Source organism: Pithys albifrons, chromosome 2 (assembly GCF_047495875.1).
Source record: "Pithys albifrons albifrons isolate INPA30051 chromosome 2, PitAlb_v1, whole genome shotgun sequence".
NCBI classification, from domain to species: Eukaryota; Metazoa; Chordata; class Aves; order Passeriformes; family Thamnophilidae; genus Pithys; species Pithys albifrons.
Window position 1 is genome coordinate 79,401,696 of NC_092459.1, and position 13,028 is coordinate 79,414,723.

The 13,028-nt window shown below is 36.5% G+C and overlaps 1 protein-coding gene across 1 annotated transcript in view; it reads right to left on the bottom strand.

The window, feature by feature from the left end:
- Window positions 1–3,190: 3,190 nt before the first annotated feature.
- The window catches only part of PLD5 (phospholipase D family member 5), a 174,670-nt gene continuing 164,832 nt past the window's right edge, over window positions 3,191–13,028 (bottom strand). The window contains exons 8-10 of the mRNA XM_071548002.1: window positions 12,511–12,676; window positions 5,690–5,804; window positions 3,191–3,659 (exon numbers count right to left, since the gene is read on the bottom strand). Coding sequence (XP_071404103.1) covers window positions 3,424–3,659; window positions 5,690–5,804; window positions 12,511–12,676 — 517 coding nt within the window. The 3' untranslated portion in view covers window positions 3,191–3,423. The remainder of the gene's footprint in view (window positions 3,660–5,689; window positions 5,805–12,510; window positions 12,677–13,028) is intronic.

The following is a 13,028-nucleotide window of genomic DNA, read 5'->3' on the forward strand; positions in this document are numbered from 1 at the left end:
GTGAGGAACAGTTAAAAAAAAGGTTGTATGAATAAGGCACTAGTAAATGTTTGCAGCAAACAACAATTACAGTCTATATTCTTCAAGAATAAAACTGTTCTGTTTAGGAAATGCTTTTAATATGACAGTGACCAATGCCAGTTACAAGGGACTAGAGAAAGTGCATCTTTTGGATTATGCCTATGAGGTCTGTGAGAAACCACTGAATGCAAATCTCCATGAAGTTTGGAAAGAGCCTGTGCAATGGTGACACTCAGGAGAGCTGAAGCAAAAGGAAACTAGTTTAGATTCTAATCACTGCTAAACTAGTGCAAAATCACTGTAATGGATTTGCTGAGATTTATTACAGTGGTAGAAGGATCTGAAGCCAGAATCGAGGCTGTTCTGGTAAATCTATTTAAGCAGTAACAGCACTCACCCAAACCAAATAATTTGCTATAATCCCCTTAACCAGTTTCAAAAAAGAATCTGCTATTTTAAATTTCCTATTTGCTGAAGTCCAAGGATGCACTTTGTCTTTTGACTAATGTAATGTACTAAAACTTTCTGTACAACTTTGGAGATGATGCCATCCTAAACAGTTACTAAACTATCAATCTATATTTTATACCCAATGAAATTTGAGTCTGCTAGTCTGTTTGTAGGATGGCTGGTGGGTATTTCGCATTAAAATTTATTCAAAAACACCCAAACTCTTCCATTCATAAAACCAAAACATAGTACTATAATGTATCATCTCTTTGAGGGGGGTCATTGAAACACCAAGAATTTGTTTATCAAGCCGATAAGAATGCATTTGTAAACTACCAGATCTTGTTACTATTCATGATTGTATTTCCCTAGGATTGATCCAGTAAAACTACTGTATCTGAATCATTCATTGGGTATACTCAACCAATCAGTGGTAACTCCACAGTCTGATTTCATCACTAAATCCTGCTTTGTAAACATACAGCTTAGCTTTGTCACCTGACAAATTTCTGTTCCACTCAAATCCACCATTATTTATATATGATGTCATTTAAAAAACTTAACACATTTCCAGTGTTCATAATGCAAGAGGGCAAAAAACCATATTGATTCATTCCTGTATATTATTGCCATTAGGTGCTACAATTAACATCTCCAGACAGTGGAGGTTTTTGTTTGCCTGAATGATTTTCTGTTTTATGTAAGGATGTCATATTAAGCTTATCTGAAGCTTTAAAATAACCCATCCGTGGGCACCTCAGAAACTGTACAACTACCTGAAGTGGCTTTTAATAATGTGGTGGGCTTTTTGTGTGTTCGTTTGGGGATTTTTTTTACCTTTAACTCTTAAGACAAAATTTATTGGTGGTGTAACTTGGCTGAAATTTTCACCATAAACTAATCTGGACTAGTATTAATTCCTTAAACAAATTTAAAAAACATGGAACAAGTAAGTTAAGTGCTGAGGATCTCTCTCCCACACTTGCTCTGCATATTCTAAGTTATATACAGAAGGAAGAAAATCCAGTACTTTCTCTTCACAAAGATCTTTCCTCACAGCAACTCAGAAAAATGTTTTCATTTTAAATATTTCATTCTTGTAAGAATGCCAGAATATGCACTTTTCTCTGTGTGTATGAGACTAATACATGGGATGTGTTTATCTGAAAACAAGAGAATGTTACTGTGTATTAGACCTGAAAAAGTTGACAACTTTAAAATTTTTTATTTTATCATTATTTTCGGAAAGATGATGTAAATCTTCGCAATTGCAAGAGAAACAAACATCCTTTGTCAAAAGTGTGCCTTTTGAGGTCATACTTAGTTTTGTGGGGTGTCTCCAGCTGACAATTTGAATTTTTGCATAGGTTGCCTTGTTAGAATTTCCTACGCTGTGTTGACTGTAAAATAAATTTGATTTTTCTACCCTATAAGTGACACCTATGTTTGAAAGTCAAGGCAGGTTTTTAACTTAAGATTAAAATAATATATTGGAACATGATTGGTTTTCCTTCTCTTTTGCCCACTGTTTTCAAAGTGTGCCTTCAGTAGGTGAGAAAAAAAAATTGTCATTTTGGAAAAGGTTCTGTGAATATTTAATGAAATGCAGATTGCTTCCATAGCTGTATTTCTTCAATGGAAGCAGAGGTATAGTAATGAACCATTTTTATTACTATATTACATCTCTTAGTGGAGAAAAATCTGTTGTCAAATATTTCTGTGTATTTCTTTAAAGAGTAAATTCTCATTTTTACAGAACTTCTCAGCTGCTTGTTGGTGCAACTGAGTTGTGATTGCAGAGGCACACTATTGACATCAATTGAAACTGCGGCCTAAGTGAAGGCGTCACTTTTCTGTCCATGCAGATGTATTTACCTACATGGATGACATTCTAACCAAAAAATGCCACTTCACAATTTTTTTATTTTTTTTCTAAATAGAAGTTAGGAAAAAAACCACTTCCAGGTGTAAAAATGGAACAAAATTTCTATATGATCATTTATCAACAACTATTGCATGATTTTGCATAAACCTTGACCTTTCTAAAAAAGGAGTACTTGATTTTTAGGTGTGCATTGGTTTGATAATGAGTCATCATGCAAATGCTGACTCATACTTGATAAATATTTAACTTAGGGAAGAAATTTTCTTGAGATAACAAAAAAATTAAAAAAAAAAATCAGTTCCAGATCTTTGTTATTAATCCAGAAGTTTACATTGTTAGATGAAATTAATGTAATTGGAATAACTATTATATTGAAAGGAATCCACATTACTTTGATACAAAATCCATCCATCTGAGAGGCTTTAGGGAATGTGACAAATTTGATGAGGCCAACCCCAATCCCTCAAAACCTTCTCATTCTTTTAGGTGATGAATGAATTACCAGTCCTGTAACTCTAATGTATTTTAAGGCTAGTTAGAAGACATTGAACAGTGATACTCAAACTAAATGCTCAAAACTAGGAAGTATTTGTATGACTGGGTAGTTATTTAAAGAAAGTTACTTACATGGGTGAAAATTTGCTTATTCCTTTATATTTTCTAATATAGTAAACCTACCATCTATTTGTATGCCAATAATAACTGATCTTAGATTCATAGCTTGAATCTTCATTTTGCCGCAAGGTTTGTTCTAGCCAGGTTGGCAATTAGGGAAAGTCCTAAAACAGAAACATTGACAAATGCTGTTAAATTCAAATGCAAAACATTAAAATTAACATGGAAGCGGAAATGACATTCAATGTCAGAAGTAACGAATTCAAAAGTCTTAAATAATTCAATATAGAGAATATAGTTTAGACAGTTTTAATATAAGTGTGCTTTTTCCTAAAAACACCCCCCCAACCAAACTTTTTTTTTCTTTTTAAGTCTTTTGTCTGTAAATACGAAAGAAGGCTACACCCCAACGTAATTCTTCATTGCCATACTAAAACAGTAAAATAGTCTTTCTAATTCACATTGCTCATGGCAGTCTTATTCAAAGTTCCTTTATTAGGTTTGTGATTAAAGCAGTTTGGGATTTTTGTTGGTTGTAAACTTTTGGCATAATGTGAGTACCAGTCCCTTTCAAACACGGCCTTGAGTTGCTTAATGATGCTTGTGCTGTTCCCCGTGTCTGCCTGGTTGATAACAAGGCCAGCTCCGGCATTCTGCGTAAAAGCATTTCCTACCCAATCAAAATTACCTACAAGTAAAAGCAGGAATAGACAATGAGTTTCTAACATTAAAAACAAAGAGCCAAACAAAAAAACTAATCTCCCTAAAGGCAATCCAGCATGAAACACTAACGGTTCCCCCAGTGCAGAGACAGAAATAAGCTTTTAATATTAACAGAAAAGAAAAAAATTCCATTACAATACCTTGAGTAGTGAAGGTCGTTTCTGGAAGTTTAACAGCTCTAAGCCTTCATAAGTGAAAACAGGTTTTTCTATTTATTCAAAACTAATTTCCTCTTCTTTTTGCATATATTGTATTATTACTCCATTTACTTTCCTCATCAGTCTTTCCAGAACCAAGAATGATTTTTTTTTTGCTGTATAAGCAATTTAAAGTTCCAGACCAATAGCTCTTTTACAGGTTACCCTTTGATAGGTATTATTTCAGGAAAGAAATATAGGTTTTGCTTTTTTATGCCAGTTATTACCACCTTTGTTGAAATCTAAAGTAACAAATGAACCCTTCAAATCTCGGTGATAGCAAGACGAAGAGGATAACGGGACTAATGGAAAACCAATTGTTGCAGTCACTTCTTTCTATTTCACTAGAACTGTAAGTATTTCAAGTTATATATGTAAAACACATGCAGTATTTTGGAGAAATAATGCCATTACTAGAGATCATATTTTAAAATAGTATCTGAGCATACATAAAACATGAAGGTATCTGAGACATTTATACTCTTTTTTCAGCGTAATTTCAGCTACTTAGCAGGAAATTCTAAGAATTCTAAAGTTGTCAAGAATGGTAAATTGAAGCTTCATTGTAAGGGACGTTTTTCCTATGGTTTCAAGTAAAAGATAGATCAGGTCCTTAGCATGCATTTGTACAACTTTCACAGAGCTTTGATAATTTCTTTTTTTTTTTTTTTAATTTATGTGCAGCTAACAATGCAAGGACAATGGGAAAGAACAAACCCGACTTGGCTAAGAATCCATGCTGTACAGAGGAGTTCCAAGGTACTGAAATTTGATCTGGTTATGTGAAGAAGTTGAAAATGGAGTGTAAAAATATTATTTTTGGTGGGGGGGTGCTCATAAAACTTTTGGGAGATGATAGAGGAATGAGCTGCAGTATTTGAAGTAAAAATAAGATTAGGATAGGTTAAGGTAGGGATGTGTATATGTATTTAGAGCCCATCAAAGTGGGCTTTTCAGACTAGATTTTAGCTGTATCTCTACACAGCTTGGGATGCCCCATTGCTGGTGTGTGTGGGCTTTGCTTCTGGGCTGCAGCCTTGCCCTCCCCCACTGCCTCTGCCATCACAGGCTGTGAGTCCTTTGCAGTGAGTCAGTAAGATCCCTGAAGCATCAATCTGCAGCATATCAGAATGCATGTTTTTTCCCTTGGCTTTTTAAAATGTTATGAGTTGCTTTTTAATTCACTAATGGTTTTCTGATCCTGTAAGCTTATGTACAACTCAGATATTTTAAAAGGCAGTTTTCAGGCTGCATTCAGTGAGCACTTGACTGGTAAAGAACTTTTGCTAGGTGCCATGCAGCAACTTTACTTAAATACATTTTTATCCCCAAATACCAGTTAGATATGTACCTAATATTAGGAGAGTGTCTGAAATGTCACAATAGGAGAAGGAGTAAGACTTCAGAAGATGAGGATGAAAGGCATCTGTACAGTATTTACCAGGATTGACCATAGCTTTACTAATAACATGGGAAAAGGAGAACAGTCCATCTTCACTGGATTACAGAAATAAGAGAATATTCTAATAATCCAAGTTATTCCCACTTCATAAATGGTGTTATATCTGTGTTTTCAGTCTGTTTTAAAATACTGAAAGCAGAATGTTGGTCCTGAGAAACTGATTCATAGGGGAAACAAAGTTTTTAAATGGGAAGAGGCTCAAAGCTCAGTCTTCATCCAGATTCCCAAAGAAGTGAACTATTAACAAACATATTAGCTGTAGAGGACTCATCTGCAAAGGGGTGTCATTTCAGGCTTTTGGGTACTAGCTAAAATTTTTGAGATGTGGTTACTTACCAATATATGCAGCTCCATCAGTCACCATGTACTTGTTACGATTTAATTTGGGAAGGGAAGTGTTCTTCTGTTCTTTAAGAAAGCATGCACTCTCTTCCTCAAGGTCAAAGAATTTCTGCCATAAAATAGAATGGAGCACAGGTTAATGAGAATTGCTCTATAAATGACAGAAAAAATATGGTCTGTTCTCTAATCTTTACTGAAACTGAATTAGTGCTACAGAACAGCTTGAGTTTTTACAGCCAACCATTAATTTTAATAAAACACTGCACACTGTATTTCTTAGTAAGTTCTCATAGGTTGTGATACCCTTGCCTTGGCATTCTCGACTATACAAAGTATATAGCTACTTCATGCTAAAAGTAATACAGTGCCAGGTAGTAAAGGCTGTGAAACAAACCCCCCCCATCTTTGTGTTTTGCCTGAAGCCAGGAACTTTAGCTTGTTTCCTCATTTGTCAAGGGACATTGGGGTTTGAAGTCTGCTTCAGGATCCAGAATGGCAGGCACAGCAATTGCTGAGTTAATGCCTCTACATCACATATTGCATAGTTTCCAACAGGAAACTTGCCAATTTCAGAAACTTAGAAGCTTCTCAGGATTAAATATGATATGAAGAGACCAAATGTACCAAGCAACAAGAGGAAAATGCATGTTTTACCATGGAGGGTGAAGTCTGAGCAAAATGAATGTATGTATGCATCTATCTATCTATCTATCTATCTATCTATCTATCTATCTATCTATCTATCTATCTACTTTTCATTTTGGAGCTACCTGCACTCCTTGTCTGATCCATACCAGACAAAAATGAGTTCCAATATGAATATAGCAAGTAAGGTAATAGCTAGACATAGATTCCAAAACCTTAAGCAGAGAATAACATAATGAAGGTGAAAGTTAAGTTAAATATTTCCTGCCTGACTGGAAAATTTTGATTGAAGTAATGGTGAGATTCTCAGAACAAACATAATTCACAATACATCACTGATGAAAGGAATATTGCATGCACTTCAGACATGGAACAATAATATTACAAAATATCTACCCAAAAGCTCCTTAATAATTCTTGGGGGTCTGTTTTCCATAATTCATCTCTTAAACAAGTACTGGTTTTAATATAAACCTTCAACAAATAATTTTAGGTTATGGAAATGTCTTTCAGAATAATCTTACTCTTTGGAAACTCAGCTGTCCAATACCAAACTCACTATGGCAGTACAGTGGTCTCTGCAGCACCCGAATCATCAGTTCGATTAACCCAAATACAAGTGTACACACAGCACACAGGTGCTTGGTTTCACAAAGCTGCCTTTACCAGGCTGATAATGTAGGTAGGTTTCAAGCTTGTTGCAGTAAACTGCTTGACTATTACAAAATGTATTGTTACCAATTAACAGGAACATCAGCTTTAGGTGTTTGGTTTTTGTTTTTTTTTTCCACTGGTTGCCTCAGAATTGCATATAGATACTTATTCAGAAAATCTTAATCATGAGTCACAATCATTAGTTTGGGTTTCCTTGGAGAACTCTGCTCTAAGTTCTGACCAGGCTTATCTGCAATTAGTACTACCAAACCTAGTTAAAATGGTTTAGAATCATAGAATCGATTGGGTTGGAAAAGACCTCTGAGATCATCAAGTCCAACCCTTGGTCCAACTCCAGTCCATTTACTAGATCATGGCACTCAGTGCCATGTCCAATCTCAGTTTAAAAACCTCCAGGGATGGTGAATCCACCACCTCTCTGGGCAGGCCATTCCAATGCCTGATTACTCTCTCTGTATAGAACTTTTTCCTGATATCCATCTTAGTTGCAAACCAAAGGTAGAGTAGCCCAGAGACTGCTGTTTATCTAATACTGTGTGCTGTGACCTCTGTCAGAATCTCTCCCCATTGGAAAATATATTTGGGTCAATTTTATGTTGGTAGGGGTTGTACCAAAACTGCTTAGAAGGACTCTGTGTAAAATACCAAGACTAATCAGGCTCCTGCTGATTGCAGCACTGAGGAGAGTCTCTGTGCATGGAGTGACACACATCCCCCCTACCTGCCATGATGGAAGCTTATTAGGGCTTGTTGAAAAATATTGTTTTGCTTAATAAGTAAGTTTTAAATAAGTCTGAGTTATAGTATTGTGTGATTTAGTATGCTGTTTGCTTTGCTTTACATGCTTAGCATGAGTAGCTTAGCTAAGACCTGCTGATGCCTTAGGCCACAAGCTGTGAACTTTCACGTAAATACAAGCTTTTGGCTGGAATAGAGTTCATTTTCTTAGTAATTTTCCTAGTAGCTGGTACAGGGCTGTGTTTTGAATTTAATAGGAGAATAATGTTGATAACACTGACATTTTAGTTATTGCTAAGCAGTGCCTACTCTACATCAAGGACTTTTCAGCTTCTTGTGCTCTGCCAACTAAGCCAGTGCGTAAGTATGAACTGGAAGATAAGGAGGCTGCAGTCATCAGCAGAAGCTGCAGATCCACAAGATAAGAAGAGTTAACAGCCTGCTTGCTTGGGCACAGAGAAAGAATTCAATAAGACGTTGGAAGACCCCAGACCAAAAATCACCACTGGACCAAGAGGTGTGTGCAAGGCATGTAAACAGGTACATAGACTGGATCACTTTGTTCTGGGTCCCTCTCTGGAGGTACCCAGCTTGAGATGTTCCCAATGCTGTACCTTTCGATTATTAAATTATTATTTCCTGAAATCAGATGTTGTGTGAGACTTTACTGCAGGAAACCTATGGCAAAGAAATTTGCTTAACAGCACTGAAGCATGTTTTTAGTGCATGAGAAATAAATTCAGTATTTTTTCAGTGCCTGAAATAGTGGATGGCACTGGGATGCAGTTTTGTGACCATTAATTATTACCAACCTTTTTCCTTAAAGTCTCTGAATTTTGTATGTCATTCCATGCTTACTTACCTGTACATGACATTGCTATCTATGTTCCATAGCTTAATTTTTGTGATGAGTTCAAATACTAACAAAATTCCAAAGATATTGTTTTGAATTTAAAATCAAGCACAACAATGCAAACTGTTTGAGTGATTTCTTTATAAAGGACATTAAAAAAAGATTATTCTATGTAAAAGTCCAGTATCCTTTCTTTGAATGAGATTTGTATTGTATATTCACAGCTAACTCAGCTGCATTGAGAAACCGTATCTTTAATTACAGTTTTTTAACATCAATAATAATTAGAGCATCACACTTTAAACAAAATTAGAACAAATCACCTTGGCAGCCATTAGGAAAAGTTTGCTAGATGTTATGTTCTTTGACAACATCAAGACTGTCACTGTGCGCCTGAGGAACTGATCTACAAACATGCACCCACACTGGAAGTATGTACTTGGCAAGGCAGAAATGGATGTGAATCTTTCTGAAGGGTCTTAAATATTTTGATCAAGACAGAAGAAAATGGTCATGGTTTTCCTGGCTTAACAAAACTGGAATGGAGACAGCTGGCATTAAGGTACTTGCATTAACCCTTCACAAGATGTGGATGATACTGTGTGACTAATAATATCACAGGGAATAGTCCAGAACTGGCAAATGGCGAAGTATTCAATGCAAGGAAACAAAACATAACAAACTCTCTTCTTACCAGTGTTAAGAAACTTAGCAATAAGTTACATACCTTGATGTAAAAATAGTCAAGCACAATAGTAACATAAGCTTAGAGATGTCAAATTGAGATAGATTGAGCAGATGTACTGAATTGAGATACCATACATTAGTGTTCTGTTTGTATAATAACTTTGTAAGAGAAAAAATTTCAGATTCAATCAGGAAGTATAGAAGGCTTGAAAATGTAATATATTCTCCAGCAACAGCAGAGAATGCATTAACTCCTTGAGACTATGGACACCAGCAGGAAAACTCATCTGCCCTCAGAAAGAGAACACACAAATGTCACTTAGATGACAAGTGAACCAGCACTGGCGTTAAGCAGCACCGTGTAATGTTCTCCGACACATGCCTTCAGCAGTACTGTGTTAATAATACACTGCCTACTACTAACATTTCATTCATCTTTTCCATTCTTATTTTAGGAGTTCCAAGCTTTAAAATTAACTTAGTGCTTAGTAGCAAAGTTTTCATTGTTAATTCATAACACTCTGTTTACTCATAGGGCATTTCTGTCTTTCTGAGAATTAGTGAAAGGTTGATTTTTCCCTTCCTCTTACCTGAGCAGGAACACACTTGCACAACTCAAAAATAGATTCATGTGGAGGCTCAAGAATAACTTGTGCTGTAGATAAATATCTGTTCCAGGCCACTACTTTGTAGTTTTCAATTGTCTAAAGACATTTTGTTCTGGGTCCTACTTTCTGCAGGCCCTTCAAAAACACATACCTTTCTCAGTTCAGTGCTGCACCCAACAGAGTTGGCCCCTTTCTACTGCTCCTCAGAGTTAGACTAGGCATTTGTGGACAGAAGATGCATTTACAGGGTCAAGTGCACAAAACGTAAGGAATACAGGAATTAAGGTCCCAAGAAGCACAATGGTGAGCTCTTCACCTTTATGATTCAAGCTTTAATTTCATGACCACATGTGGTTCAGTGCACAGGACAGAGCTCTTTGACAGAGCAGCTGTTTGGTATGCAGTTTAATACTTGCCATTTGGCTGTGTCCTTATAGCATTTATTTAGTTCTCAAACATAGCTTTCTCTATGTGAGTTCTTTTCAATGATCCTTTTCTTCACGGTACTGGTATTGAGTTTGCACTCTCAAAACAGTTTCACTTGAATTGAGTCATTATTAATACTTATGTGAATTGGACTCTGAGATGCTCGGAAATGGATAATGCATTTTTTTAATGCGCTGACATTTTTAGCTCATTATTATCAAAGTCTTGTGGCAAAAGAAAGAAGTCCCTGTTTCCAGATAAAGCACACTGATACAACTTAGTGTTTACAAGTACAAAATCATGACTTGCAGTCCCTCCCATCCCTGGCCTCCACAGCAGAGTGAAAAATTCATACACAGCGGATGGTGGCTGGCTTTGATCAGAACACTGCTAAGTGTAATAGGGTTGCAGTGCCCTGTTTCTAACTGTATACTTGCAGTTAGGCAATAACAAAACTTCCATTAGCCTGCACAGAGACCTGGGGAAAACCTGGAAGAGATTCCCATCTAATAGAGAAATGACATCTGCATTGCCTTCTCTAAGGTGACCCTGTACCTCAGGCTGCTGCCACTGGCAAACCAGCGTACCTTGGAGCTGCAGCCAGCCATTGGCACTCACTGGAAACTTTGAAGCCAGACTGGTCTTTCCACAGAGATTAAAAAAACAAAGGAAAACAGTCACGACAAGGCATATCATAGGGATCAGAAACAAAACGAAAAAGTTACTGAGTATAGTTTGTAAGATTTGGATACATTATCCCCAAAAGAACAGTACAACAGGGGGATAGGAGGTCACATGGTGCATGTGTGTTTGACGCTTTGGTCAGAACAATACAGGAGTATTGGGACAGCTTAGCAATTTTAAGTGTAATTTCAATCAGAATTTGTAACAAGTTTATCTAAAATTCAGTGAGCTTGTATATAAAGTGCTCCTTTGAGCATACAATGCATGTCTGCATGACAGTATTTTCTGTACAGAGTTTAGTTTGACTTTATGTTTTCTCATAGCCAAAGTAAAACCAGAAGGGAAAAGCAGAATTTCCCAATAATTCAGAAGATTTAAGTTTAGTTTTACCTTGTTAGCCTATTGCTTCTCAACCATACACACTTTGATCCTGGCTATAACAGATGAATACAAAAGAAATGCAGCTTTAAAAAAACTATTGCTCATCTGACATGTTTTTTGAATTAAAAGAGTATTGAGATGGAGCCTATGGCACAGGTCTCAGCCAAAATCAAACAGATACCAGCAAACTCTGAGCCTTGGGCTCTTACTCATACCAAGGTTTATTTAAGGCAGTCACTTACCCACAGTGGGGAACATGTCACGCGCAGCACTGAGGAGGTAACTGAGGTGTGTTGTACCTCTACAACTACCTACATCTGGGGTGGTCCTATTTTTTTTTTTTTACTAGAAGTTGTAATTGCATTTTCTAACTGCAGATGCTCCAGGTAGATTATCTACCCCAATGTCTAAAAGTACTTCTTTTCCTTTTAGCATGTAGTTCTTGAAAAATAAATTTTGTACATAAGATTTTACCTGCTGTAAAGAGGTGGAAATGGATATAAGTATGTTCAGCATTAGGCGCCACTTAAATAAAAAATAATTTTGAATACACATACTCTGTTCTCTAATACAAATGTAACATGTATGGTATTTCTCACTTTCCTGTACTGCATGTCTGTTGTGACCACATAATGGTTGTTCCAGTCTTCACAATTCTGAATTTGTAGTCTTAATTTAATAGAAAATCTTCAGTATTATTTCCTGTACTTTGCACTTGACTGAAGGAAAAGTAGATGCTTATACAGCTGAACAGTAAGGTTACATGAATCCAGACAAAAACTTATTTTTGTGCTGTTGGATTTCCTTGTGAGCCAGTATAAACATGACCTGTGACTATGGTCCACTCTGTTAGCTTGACTGTGAAAGACTGGATGTAGTGTTTTACGTTGGCTGTCCACCTCTAGAGACTGCCTTTTGACATCAACCTGGTTTTCTGTCTTAATTTCTATTTCTGTTACTACCATGAGTAAACTGAGTTCATTATATTACATTTCCTATGTTATTTGAATAAAGACTTTGATATGAAAAGAAAATGCTTCTCAGTTGCTAAGTTTTCTTCATCTTTTTTTGGGAGGATGAGGAATATCATATTTTAAAGCAATATGGATTATACTTACAACTTTCAAACTACAGCTTGGAACTTCAGTGCAAATAGCTTTCAGAGATGAAACAAAGTTAAAAGTAAGGGGATCTGTGTCTCTTGAGAAACTTATGAGAAGTCGTACTTTAATACTTCGTAAAACTAAAGCTTCTCTTATCTTCCCATCTAAATATGGCCAGTACCTGTGGAGAAAAAATACAACATATTCAGAGATATTTAAAAAATTGATTTTTATGCAGCTAAGTCCAGACATCATAGAGAAAACAAAACACATGCAAATTTTATTTTCTATCCACTGAAAGAATGCCATTCATAATTAAAGGGATTCTCACTAAAGAGATGTGCCAGCACTCAGCCCTGTACCAAAGCCGTCACTGTGGGGACAGCGAAGTTGTGGATGGGTGAGTAAATCTTCCACCTGTGTAGGGGCCAAGATTATTGTATAAAATACAGGTGTCTTGTCCAGCCGTGGCTGGGAGAGTTGCTCCCGTGTCCCTCCCTCCCTGCCCGCGGCCAGAGCAGCAGCAGCACAAG